The following is a 12,566-nucleotide window of genomic DNA, read 5'->3' as shown; positions in this document are numbered from 1 at the left end:
AAAAATCTTTTTAAAAGAAAAAAGTGATTACATTCATTTCAAAATGAATAAATTTTAAGAAGTAACTATAACTTTAAGAGATTATTTAAAAAATTTAGAGTTAATCTATCAGCCATCTCAGGTAAAATGTACAGTGGAGAGGGAAAGAGACTTATGGTTAATTTTGCAGTAGCAGGCCCAATAAATTACAGCAGCACCTAACATTCTGGATTCTTGAAGCCATGTCACCTTTTATCAGTGTGAATAACTAAAAGGTGGAAATAGTAAATCAAAGAATGAACATCAATGTAGTTTGTTTTCAATTTGCCACCAGCAATAGTTGAATATATTTATTTGTGCTCTGTGAGATTCAACTAGTGCAGTGTCTTGGCAATTCAGAGAGGCACATAAAGTTTTAAAGGGTTTCACAGAGTAGGTATGTTTACTAAACCACCAGGCAAAATAATCACAATACACACATCATAATCATTTGAAAGTTTAGATTTAAGTAGGATATTTCACAAGTTTATATAGTCTAATTTTAATAACACAAACTTGCATTCTTCTTCAGAGAAGGAAAAATTATCTTGCTGCTAAAGTGTGCATAACTTTGCAGCATATCTGCGAAACCCAGAAAAAAAGGTCAAAATTATTTTTAAAAATATTACTTACTCAAAATCACTCTGTATTGCCATTTCCCCCATTCTATTGCTTCTTTTCTGACACTTAACCACATGACTGAAAGATCCATCATTTTTTCAATGAAGAATTTTATAGATCTCACACTCAAGTTGTTTGTGTTTTTCTATAATCTGTTCAGAATAGTTTTTAAATCTTAATCTGTCACCCATCTGAAAGATACTTTTATTTTTGGCATAGGTATGGCTCCAATTTAACTTTTCCTTGTTATCCTAAAATATCAATTTAGGAGTTGCAGAGTGATTTTCCCCTATAGCTTTGCCTGTGTGTATGTTTATATAATATGTAATGCATGTATATATAAAATATAAAAGCCATATATGGCTTTTAGAGAAACAGTCTGTAATTCCAGTCTCCATTTTCCAATGGGAAAGCTAATTTTAATTTCTCTGTCTCCCACTGTCTTTTTCTCTAGGTATTCAACAACTTTACTCTCTCCCTGAGCTCCCCAGTCACCCTTATTTCTTAAGCTAATGGTTTAGACCTCCCTTTCCACTAGCCCATGAAGTATCTCTACATACATTTTCAACAGCACTTGAATACCTACCTACCCCTGGTACCTAAATCATAACCCTTATTACAGTTTATCATGCATTATAATAATGACAAAAAATGTAGATTTTATATTCCTAGGAATGCCTTGCATAATAGCCAGGTCAAAGAATGAGTTCAAAACATTTATCAATAAAATAGAGTAAATGATTTTTCTTCTGTAGGTCACATTTTAAAATCAAAATAGATGGAATCCCTTTCACAAAGCAGCTCTGAGAAATTAACATTGTGTTGAGTGTAAGTCAACCCTGGTAAGAAACATAATTGTGATTTTTAAGGCAAAATCATATTCAGAAACTTAAAGGAAAATCAATCCATGGGCAATAATGCTTGTAGAAATATATTTCGTGCAGAAGAGAGCAGAAAAATATAAGGCTTGTAAATGCACATATGCTTGTTATTTCCCTGACTTTAATCTCCTTTAATAAAACTCAGTAAGAAAACATCTCTACTAAAGAATTCAGGGGCTTTTCCATTAAATTATTTTTTCTTTTATGTTAAGCCTAGTAATTATTTTAAGTCACAAATTGGAATCCATCTCATTTTCACTTAAATTAAAAAATGTGTGCTAATAATAATTGAGAAAGTCAATCCTGATTCTAAATTTTATGCACACATTAGAAATATCACATTGCAAAAAGAAAAGTTACTATTTAAGTTAAGGAGAACTGGAGAATAGCAGGGAGATTAAACTTAAAATTTTTTGTTTAGTAAAATAAATACAAGGCAAAACTGACATTTTGCCCAAAATACCTACTCAAACTTCTAAACTAAAAAAAAAAGTATTGGGAAATCACAAACATAAAATTAGGTAAGACTTTATAGAGCAAGTCTGCATTACCAGCTTAGAGTTAGATGGCCATATTTGTGCTGCTCTCTAAATGGAAATCCCCAGTAAGCTTCTCCGAGAGATAGTCTGGCAATTGAGTAACATTTGAAATAAAATCTGTGCATGCTTAAAGGGCTTACAGAGGTTAGTAGTTGAAATCAGATGCATACAAACATTCTCTGAAACACAGCAGAGTTTTTAAAGAGAGTTAAGAAAAGAGATAATGAAGATTAAAACAAAAACAAAAAAACCTTGGAGCTCCAAAAAGAGTGAAGCTGGTCCCGAAGTGCTGGCTTGACTGTCTGAAAGTTTATAAAAACAAAATCCACTGATGGAACAACTTCTCATTGGACAGAAATACAAATATCAACATAACTTTATTAATAAAATACTTCAGTTCCTTACAATGTCTTTGAAAGACTTCAATTTTTTACCTTCAAGCTTGGTGTTTGAGTCTGATCAACAGTAAATCTCATTAGAATATTAAATTGAAGATCATTTGGAAAAGATTCTCTGAAATAAGGAAAGAACAAAGCAAAACAAAAATTAATCAAGTAAACATTTAGCAAAGTAAACAAAAGATTATGCTTAACACCAAAACAGTATGTCATTTAAAGAGCATGCATGAAGTAGTATCTGTAAGTGGTATAGTCTATGTAGTACAGCATACAAGTTATTCCCAGAACAATGTGAACATTTGAATCTATATCCTATTGGGGGTTAAACAGCAACACTATAGTAGTAAATAATGGTCTATCTTGCCTCAAGTATGGATTTAATCAGAAAAAAAAGTTGTGGGGCACCTGGGTGCCTTAGTCGGTTAAGGGTCCGACTCTTGATTTCAGTTCAGGTCATGATCTGAGAGTCGTGAGACTGAGCCCCATGTGGGGGCTCCGTGCTCAGCGGGGAGTTGCTTGAAATTCTCTCTCTCTCTCTCTCTCTCTCTCTGCCCCTCCCCCCACTTGTACTCTCTAAAATAAATGAATAAAAAATCTTTAAAATAAAAAAGTAAAAGAAAAAAAAGCTGAATATCAGAGATATTTCCACAGACCTAATATCTGAATTCTAGACTCACCTCAACCTAGTAAATGGGTATTTGAAATAAGTCATCTCAACAATCTACACAAGAAAGTAGAAACATATCATTGGTTCAGAATCTTCTGAAAAAAGATTCTGAATATTTAAGTGCTATAATAACACATTCTTTTTAAACTTAGGAAATATTTTTTACATTTACATTAGACTGAACAAGATCTTCAACTCTGCTTTGAACACCCTATTTGAGATAAAATACCACCTTTGCATTACTCAACCAATGTTCATGAGAGTTTTAGAAAAGAAAGGCAGTGTTTGATTTAAAGACCAATGCTGCATTAGACATACCCATGTGAATGGGCATCATTAACAATTTTCAAATGAAGCCCATGCAGCCTAAATGGGTCGGAAGGACTCAGAAATCTAAACACAGAAACTAAACATTCCTGATTACTACTGGATAAACTTGAAGTATCTGAAGAAAATATTACCTGGTAACATCAAGGGCTTTCTGAACTTTTGCCTGAACAGACCCAAGCAAATCAGCACCCATTTTTTTTAATAGTTGTGTCAGCAGTACAAACAACCAGTCTTGAAGGTCATCTTTGTGGACTTGTATGAAATCCACTAGAGTCTCCAAAAACATGCTGAATACCTACAGTGGATAAATGGGGAAGGGGAGAGAAAAAGGAGGAGAATATTGACCTTTGTGATCAATTCAAAACTTAAACAGAAAGGGAATACAGGAATCAGAGGCACAGCGATTGGCAGCCAAGCAGAAAAACAATCTCTCTTGCTTTTCATTGGACTCTGTGATACAAGAGTACATTTGAACTGCTCTCCAACTTCTGCCGAAGTTCAACAATTAGCTATTCCATGCAGCACCACTTGGTAAAGAAACTGGCCATAATGGCTGGCACACCTAATGTTGTCCATGATGCCACAGCTTCATCTGGTTAAACTGAACTTCATTTTATCTGAAATTTGGGCAAGGAATTACCTACTGATAGCCTCACCAGCCCTCAGCTCTTTGGAAGAGTGGCACTGAGTTCATCAGAAGATGACTTTGCTGAAAGCTACCTTAAAGTATAAGAACATTCTGACATATTAGGCTAATAATTAGAGACTCCTAGATTTCTCAATATGTCAGTTGTCAACAGATTCTTTTGGTATGAGATATAGTATTTATTAAAACTGCCCCAAATGTAATTTTAAATGATCTGGGATAACTGTAACCGTACCTAAAATAAGTAAGTTCAGGATACAAATCTACATCTTAATTTTAGTGATTTCTAAAAAATCATTGATGACTATTAGTCTCCATTTCTCTTGATGGGTTTTATACTCGGTTCCAATATTAATCTACTAGTTTAAAAAATGTTATAAGATAGGGGCGCCTGGGTGGCACAGCGGTTAAGCGTCTGCCTTCGGCTCAGGGCGTGATCCCAGAGTTCTGGGATCGAGCCCCACATCAGGCTCCTCCGCTAAAAGCCTACTTCTTCCTCTCCCACTCCCCCTGCTTGTGTTCCCTCTCTCGCTGGCTGTCTCTATCTTTGTCAAATAAATAAATAAAATCTTTAAAAAAATAAAAAATAAAAAAATTAAAAATGTTATAAGATAAAAAATTTTAAGGAGAGGAAAGCTAATATTCTTAAGTAATGCATCTCATTAAAATACTTATGAAAAATGACCAACATTAAGGTTCTATCTCTGTAAGAAATTCAATAACACACTGGAGAATTTATTTCTAGGTAAAAAAGAAAAAAAACTCTAAGGACCAATGTCAGCCATTACATTATGAAACAATGTATAATCACAACAGACTATAAAAACTATGGTTTAAAAAAGTTAATAATCTCAAAACTTTGCTAAATTGAGAATTAAAGAGTTTTGTTCTCAATATATATCTTATTCTTGAATTTCCTTTATGCAGTTATACATGGACTACCATTTTTTCTCTTATGTTAGAAATGAAGGCTTTTCCTGATTAGAATTATAACTAAGGTTTAATATTTGAATCTGATTTAGAAAAAAATACACTTTAGCTATTTGCACAAGATGCACTGCAAGTTTAAAAGCAGGAACTATGACTACTTTAGATTTTCTAATTCTCTCTGATCCCCAGGCAGTATCTCTTCAACACTGCTCTTATTCACAATGCAGAATCATTAGCTTCCATCCCACTTCCCCCAACACACCTAAAACCTGGCTTCTCTCAGATTTAAAACTTGGCCCACTGTCTCAATTAAATGGCCTCTGGCTTCTCCTCAGGGCCTTGAACACTGTTGAGGAATTCCATTAAACCTACTCTAGGACAAATGCATGTAGCTAATTTAGTACTCATTCCTACTGGTTGGTACCTGGCAAATCTGTCCAGTGGTGTGTTGGACTCAGTTAGTACTTGCCTAGAAAGCCGACTGTTAAATATTCAGGAATTTCGTAAGGTATTGAGAGCTTGAAATTAGCCATGATGGGAGGTATTTACACCTCAGAAATTACAGCAAACATGACACATCAGGGCTTTCTGCCCATCCCCTAAACCTAGTTTGCCAGGCACAACACTCTATTTCTTTGATTCACTTTTAATCTTATTTCAACTCTTGCCTCTTTTCCTGAAGATTCCAACTTTAAGCTTTTACTACAGCAAAATCAACATTAGAATTCCTCAGTTGACTCTCCCATTTTATCTGGTTCTCAGGAAATCGAGAACCAGAAAATTACGTGACTTGTCCAAGGTTTCCATAGTGAATGGCTGGGTCACAACTTAAAGCTAAGTTAACTGGCTTTCAGCTGTGTTCCATCCACTCTATTACGAGATAACTTACCTCACCCACACTTTACTGTCATTCAACATAAAACTCTTCCACTAACTTTCCCCCCACTTTCATTTCCTCTATAGCCATCCTTCTAATGATCGTTTCTATAAGGGAGAGCCAATTTTATTCCTCTTTAAGACTGATCTTTCTATTCTGGATTCTTGCTCTCTACAGTACGGTCTCCTCAATATAAATCCTTTGCTTACAGCTACAGAAAGTCTCAAGAATTTCTCCTTCAGTTTCCTTCCCACCAATTATCTCCTAATCATGAAAAGTAGTAGCTTTTTCATTAGCTTAGTATGCCTGGCCATTCTATAGCTTGCCACTGCTTTCCTCTTATTATTTCCCTTCTGTCTTTCATTTCTGTTGCCAACATTTTCCTTCTGAATTCTAAATATGCAGTGATTAAGAGCCAGACTTCTTCCTGATTTGCTTTTCATCAAAAGTGTGACCTTAACAGGCCCACTCTGCTCCTTAACAGGCCCACTTCGCTCTAGCCTAATAGGCCCCACGACCTCTAAAATAGCTCTCTTTTGGCCTTTCCCAAATCTGTCCATCACTGTAGGAACCAGGTCTTTCTGATCTCAAGTCTGGACTTCTGGAAGAGACCAGGTAAGTACATATTCTAGGCTTTGCAGGTCATATAGCGTTTATCACAACTACTCTGCCATTGTAGCACAGCCACAGACAGTATGCAAACAAGTGAGCACAGCTGTGTTCCAATATAACTTTATTCACAGAACAGGCAGCAGGCGAACTCATGCTTCTTTCTCACCATCAGACTGTGGTATCATTCTTTTGAGAGAAACAAAATCCTCCACTGCCTACAGAATAGTCTACAAAATAATGTCTCAAATGCTTAGACAATGTTCTAACTCTTCAAACTGAACTTGGACTATCGGGTAACAAAGTCTTTGTCCCTGAGCACATCTCACCACATTCCTGATTTCCTACCATACTCCCTCTATTTACACACAGCATGTGACTTGTTATAAAGTTTACCATTCAAGTCCCAGCCAAAAAGCTTCTTAGACCATGTTAGAATATAGCCAGTTGGAACCTGTTGTGGGACTAGCTTTATGGTGCTATTTAACTTTTTCTGTATTTACATCATTTTCTCATCTGGAACATACAACATTTGAGAATAAAGCCTCTATTTTTATATAGTCTTGCATTATTAATTAGAACCAAGTTCAAAGTTAGAAAAAGTTCCTTAAAGAGTAAGGATTTTCTCTTAAGTGGAAACTTACCCTGTAATTGGTAGCTAGCCCTTTTTTCTCAATGGCAAGGGAAGATGCATAATATCTTCCCTTCATCCCAGCCAACATTAACTTCTTTCTCTCTCCTATAAACTTTTCTGTCATCTCCCATTTCTCTGGACTCATGCCAGTCATTTCCAGGAGGCCCTTTCTTCTCATGCTGACATATCCAAAGTTTATGTTCCTGCCAAGATCTGAACTGCTATTTTCTTTAAGAAGACTTCTCTGATTCTCCTAAGTAGAAATTTCTTTTGATTATATAATGAGACTTCACATGAACAAAAATGTAGACATGTTATTTATAGTACTCCACATACAGAATTCTATCACTTTTCAAAATACTTAAATCCTATCAATAGTACTTACTAAGTAATAAGATACATGCCTATATAATATAGCATCTATCTGAAACATATATTTGGAATTTCACATAAAATTTCTTACTTGACTGCCGTATCACAGAGTTCACTGTTAGACGTTGATATCTTCCCATTTCCTTCTCTAAAATTAATGAAGTGGAAAGTAGAAATTTGAGAACTACTGCTCCATAAACTGTTCTGTTTGCTTTCATGAAATGACATTTATAGAATATTAGAAAGTACTTATGGGGGGGTTGGGACTAAAGACTTTTTTAATAATTGTGAAACCTGGGAATTATTTTATAATTCGATGGAACCAACCTTCAATGGAATCAGTTTATAATTCCACATATCTCGCAAGTGTACTTTATTGGAAAACAGTGGTAATATTGGAGCTATTACAGTTGAGGCAGTCTTTTCTCAATCTCACCTACATCTTAGGTGTGCCAGTCATCAAATATAGAACAGAAGAACATAATCAAATTAGATTAATTAGTAGATTAAAAAGCACATCTCCAAACAGAATGACAGTTTGCATAACTGCAAATAGCATTTCGTGGATTGCAAAGGGTCCAACACTGCATGAACTCTTCGGGAGAGAAAAATAGAGAAAAAGGGTTAATTTCACAGTCATGCAGTAAAGTTAGGTTTCCAACAAATATTGAACCAACTTACTCTCTATTGAGAGTTCCAACACAGGGGACAGCATGCAAAAAGAAAAAAAGAAAAAAAAGAAAAACACACAAATTAGTCGCCATCAATGCAAAGTTCCTGTATGGAAGAAAAACACTTAGAAAATAAAAGTGACAAATGTTTTTCAAAGTTTTATGATAAACTCAAAACAGTTTTTAAAACAAGAGTTAAATGAATAGTATGAGAGAAGAGCATGTGATTTTCCTGTGTTTCTCCCTCACGTCCTTGCCAAAGAAATTTAAAAACAAAACCCAGAAAATCAACTTCTTTTCCAGACCCTAATATCCTTGAGGCTCAACTTCTAGAAAGAATCTAAGACTAAGACACCTGCCCCCATTTCTGAACAGTGCCAGCATTTACTTCTGAAGTTCAGTATCTAAATTTATTTTTTTCCTCTTCAGAAGAAACATTTACAAGTTAAGTGATATCTGTGAAGGTTTAGAACAACTACAGTTGTTTGGAAATAAAAAGTAACGGTTTATACTACAACTTTAAGTTTTCCCCAGGTAAGATGTGCATTATGGTCTCCTGATCCTAGGACTGCAACCAGCTCTGCTGTCTAGAACACTCTTTAGGAGACCAGATGCGACCCGGGCACCCAACTGCGTCCCATTTTAGTAGCCACAGATTGAATTCCTAGCTGTTCAAGACTCAATGGTATGACTTCAAGAGGTAGGATAATACAGATCATAAGATGCCACTTCAAAACATGCATCTCAGTGAAGGTGGCTCTTTTCAAACAGTTCCTTCAGAGGCAAATGTCAGAACACATAAGGTAACTTTCGGCATCTGACACTTAATACATTTGAGGGAAAAAAATGATTCTAGAGGAGTCAAAATAAAAATCTTCCCTGAACTCCTTCATTCTTCAAACTTAGTTTTAAAAAACTTATACAGTGTTTGGTGTGTACTTAGGGTTTTACATATATTAACTCATTTAATTATCCTCACAATCTTATGAGGTAGGTATTACTATGAACTCTATTTTACAGATAAGGAAACTAAGGCACACACTGCTAATAAGGGTTGGAGGTAGAATTCGAACCCAAGTAGTCTAGCTCTACTATCCATACTTGATATCACAGTGTTGTACCATCTCTCTAGAAAAATATTAACAGGCTTTAAATCAAACATCTGCAGCTTATGTTCTAAATTACTGTCATACGTACATCATCATCTATCACCACTTATTTCCATACTGGTATTTGAGGTTAAAAAAAGTTTATCAAGTTATAGGCATCAAGTAATTTCAGCTTGCAAACTATATTTGCCAATCCTGTCCCAGGAAAAAATCCAGCACCTATTTCAACGGTGTTCAGAAAGAGCTCTCCCCTGGCCCTTCCTTTCTGGAGTGGCTGCACTGTATACTAAAGCTCGCCTGATATTCTAAAATATGTAAGAGGGAAATATTCTGGGGGCTGGAGAAGGAGATCCTATATGACAGTAGATGGTAGAAAGTGGATGGGGCTGCCCACAACCCGTTTCTCTAAGTATCTTGTTTCTGCTGAGGACAGTAGATAGTCTCAATTGTGTTGGACCTAAGTGAGAACAACTTTCAGTTATCATGGAAGCAGGCTATTATCCAGAAGGTATTAACAGAGACTGAAATATTGATTTTAACCTAAAAAAGACACAGAAAATTCACCTAACTAAGCTAGTGGTATGAGATGTCTCCTCCTCAACACTGTGGCCCATTCTGGGGGAAGGCTTCAGACAGTTTCTGCCCCGTGAGGTTTCAGGACAGTTGAAGTTACTGATTAAGTGACTACAATTCACTAGTAGTGGAGAGCTAACCCAGGCTTGAGGAAGACAAAGAAGTGTCCCTGACAGCATTTTTCAAGGCTATGAGAAGAAAGTGCATGGCTCCTTTGGGGACATGGACATAGTCTACGCTAGGGTGAGAGTTAGGAAGGAACGACAAGTAAGATGATAGGCTTTGTTTGACATTTTTTTGAGGGTAATGAGTAGTAATTGCAGGGTTTTAAGCTGGAAGAGAAGATTTACCTTTCATAGAGAGATTACTGAAGGATGCGGTGTGGAGGAGGTGCAACAGGCTAAAGATCACGGTGCCCTGAACTAGCAGTGAGAATGGAGAGACAGTCAGAAGGCTGAATCAATTAGGATCAGGTGAGCTTCCAGAATGATGCCCAAAACCTTCACTTGAGCAATGAGGGAATGGAGATTTCATCTAATGAGATCAAGCAACACAGGAGGAAGAGTAGTTTTGAGGTTGAAGATGACCGATAAGACATGTGACTAAGTAAGCATAAGAGAAAAATATGGGCTGGAAGTACACTTTTGGGAGTCATTAGGTTACAACAAGTGATAACTGCAGCTTCAGATAAGGTACAGAATGAAAGAAGAGAGCCTAGGGCAAGAATCTATGCAGAACCAACACTTAGTAAAACACGCAGAGAGATAGGTGCTGCAAGACAAAGACTGTGAGGGAGACTGGATGGGACACAACAGGCAATTCAACAACAGACACATCACATTCCTTAAGGAGACAGAAAAGATACATTGAATAACCAAAAATAAAGTTGATAACAAAAAGAAATGTCAACCAGCAAATGGAATTTATGAGAAACTCACGGAAGCCAAGCAGATGAGACCATAACAGCAAAAAATTAGGACCAAAAGAATATTGTGGCTAACAACAGCTTCAAGGTGAGACCTCCTTCCATTTCAATAGGAGGGAGGGTAGAAAAAATGGGTTTCTGTGTAGTTACAATGGCTGGTCTGGAGGCAGGAAATGAGAGTTTCTGTTTGATGCTTTCCATTTTCCAGGTAAGCTAAGAAGCCAGGATACATGCTTGGGGCATAACACAGGTTGGGAGGTGAATGGGCTGCAGTTTTGAGGAGAGAAACTATTTGACATGGCCTCTTTGGAGAACAGAAGAGAAAGATGAGAGGAGGAGGATTATAAGGCAGCACTGAGCAGTAATGGAGAATGGCAGGGAAATACCGGAACACACAGGTGTTTCACCCAGGGGCCTGTACATTTTTTCCCTTTAAGAATCCTAACCTTCAGGGCACCTGGGTGGTTCAGTCAGTTAAGGGTCTGTCTTCGACTCAGGTCATGATCCCAGGGTTCTGGTATCGAGCCCCCGCAGAGGGCTTCCTGCTCAGCGGGGAGCCTGCTTCTCCCTCTGCCTTTACCCCTGCTTGTGCTCTCTCTCAAATAAATAAATAAAATCTTAAAAAAAAAAAAAAAAAAGAATCCTAACCTTCAATTGGTGGCATGAGCTCTGCCAGCAGAGGTTTTTGGACATATGTTTCTACTGTAGTGTTAATAACCCAGAACTGAGCATAGAAAACAGGGATCAGCAATCTTCAGTCTGCAAGTTAAGAATGGTTTTTACATTTTTAAATGATTTTAAAAGTTTTTTTTAAAAAGGCAATTTACATGAAACTTAAAATGTCAATGTTCATAAATAAAGTTTTTTTTGCAACTCAGCCATAATCATTTGTTTACATATTGTTTATCTAGATGCCTCTGTGCTACAATGGCAGAGTTTGGTAGTGGTGACAGAGATCCTTACAGCAAACAAAGCTGCAAATATTTACTATCTGGCCCTTTACAGAACAAAAAATGGCCTACTTCTGATAAAAAAACAAAACTGTATCTGGAAAGAAAAGAAAGTATCAAAATCAGTTGCTTGATCCTGGAGATGGAGCTGTTGGTACTTTATAAAGATATATTTAAAAAATGGGGAGGGAGAGATCTGCTATTTTAATAATATCAGGACATAATGCAAAAGCTCAAATCAAACCCTGACATTTTATTTATTTTTCTTTTACAAGATTTTATTTATTTATTTGAGAGAGAGAGTATGAGCGGGTGAAGGGGCAGAGGGAGGAGGACAAGCAAACTCCCCACTGAGCCTGAAGCCAGCCGTAGGACAGTCCCAGGACCCTCAGACCATGACCTGAGCTGAAGGTAGATGCTTAACTAACTGAGCCACCCCGGTGCCCCAAACCCTGACATTTTAAACTCAGCACAGTATGGTGACATTCCAGCTTATTCTTAATGAATTACATTGGCAGAGCCTCTGACAGACAATCACCGAACAAAAGTCAAGCAGAAACAAATTAACAAAAATCTTTCTATTGCATTGGTCTTCACTGAACTAACTAAAATGCCAAAAACCTAATCAAACAAACAAAACCAGATGGGTCAGTAAGAATTGCATATAGTTAAAAAACCTGATGAAGAAAAACCAAAAAGTCACCTTCGTGACAATTCTAGGGAAGACTGTATCTGGTTCTAGATGTCTATTAAGGGAAGACAAGCATATGTGCTCAGTTCAGTTCCTTTCCCAACATCAAACTCAACTTTCCTATT

The 12,566-nt window shown here is 36.6% G+C and overlaps 1 protein-coding gene across 36 annotated transcripts in view; it reads right to left on the bottom strand.

Moving 5' to 3' along the window:
* CLASP2 (cytoplasmic linker associated protein 2) overlaps window positions 1-12,566 on the bottom strand; it is a 175,634-nt gene that overhangs the window by 41,691 nt on the left and 121,377 nt on the right. For 21 of the 36 annotated variants that reach the window (XM_087870058.1, XM_045798314.2, XM_087870043.1 and 18 more), the window contains 3 exons: window positions 3,586-3,749; window positions 2,494-2,572; window positions 2,311-2,361 (listed from right to left, as the gene is read on the bottom strand). In XM_087870058.1, the coding sequence (XP_087726184.1) occupies window positions 2,311-2,361; window positions 2,494-2,572; window positions 3,586-3,749 (294 nt within the window). The remainder of the gene's footprint in view (window positions 1-2,310; window positions 2,362-2,493; window positions 2,573-3,585; window positions 3,750-12,566) is intronic. The other 15 variants (XM_045798320.2, XM_087870060.1, XM_087870062.1 and 12 more) reach the window with 1 other exon arrangement.

Source organism: Ursus americanus, chromosome 20, assembly GCF_024610735.1.
Source record: "Ursus americanus isolate L20-20 chromosome 20, mUrsAme1.1.p, whole genome shotgun sequence".
Taxonomy (NCBI): domain Eukaryota; kingdom Metazoa; phylum Chordata; class Mammalia; order Carnivora; family Ursidae; genus Ursus; species Ursus americanus.
This window is presented reverse-complemented; position numbering and strand designations above follow the sequence as displayed.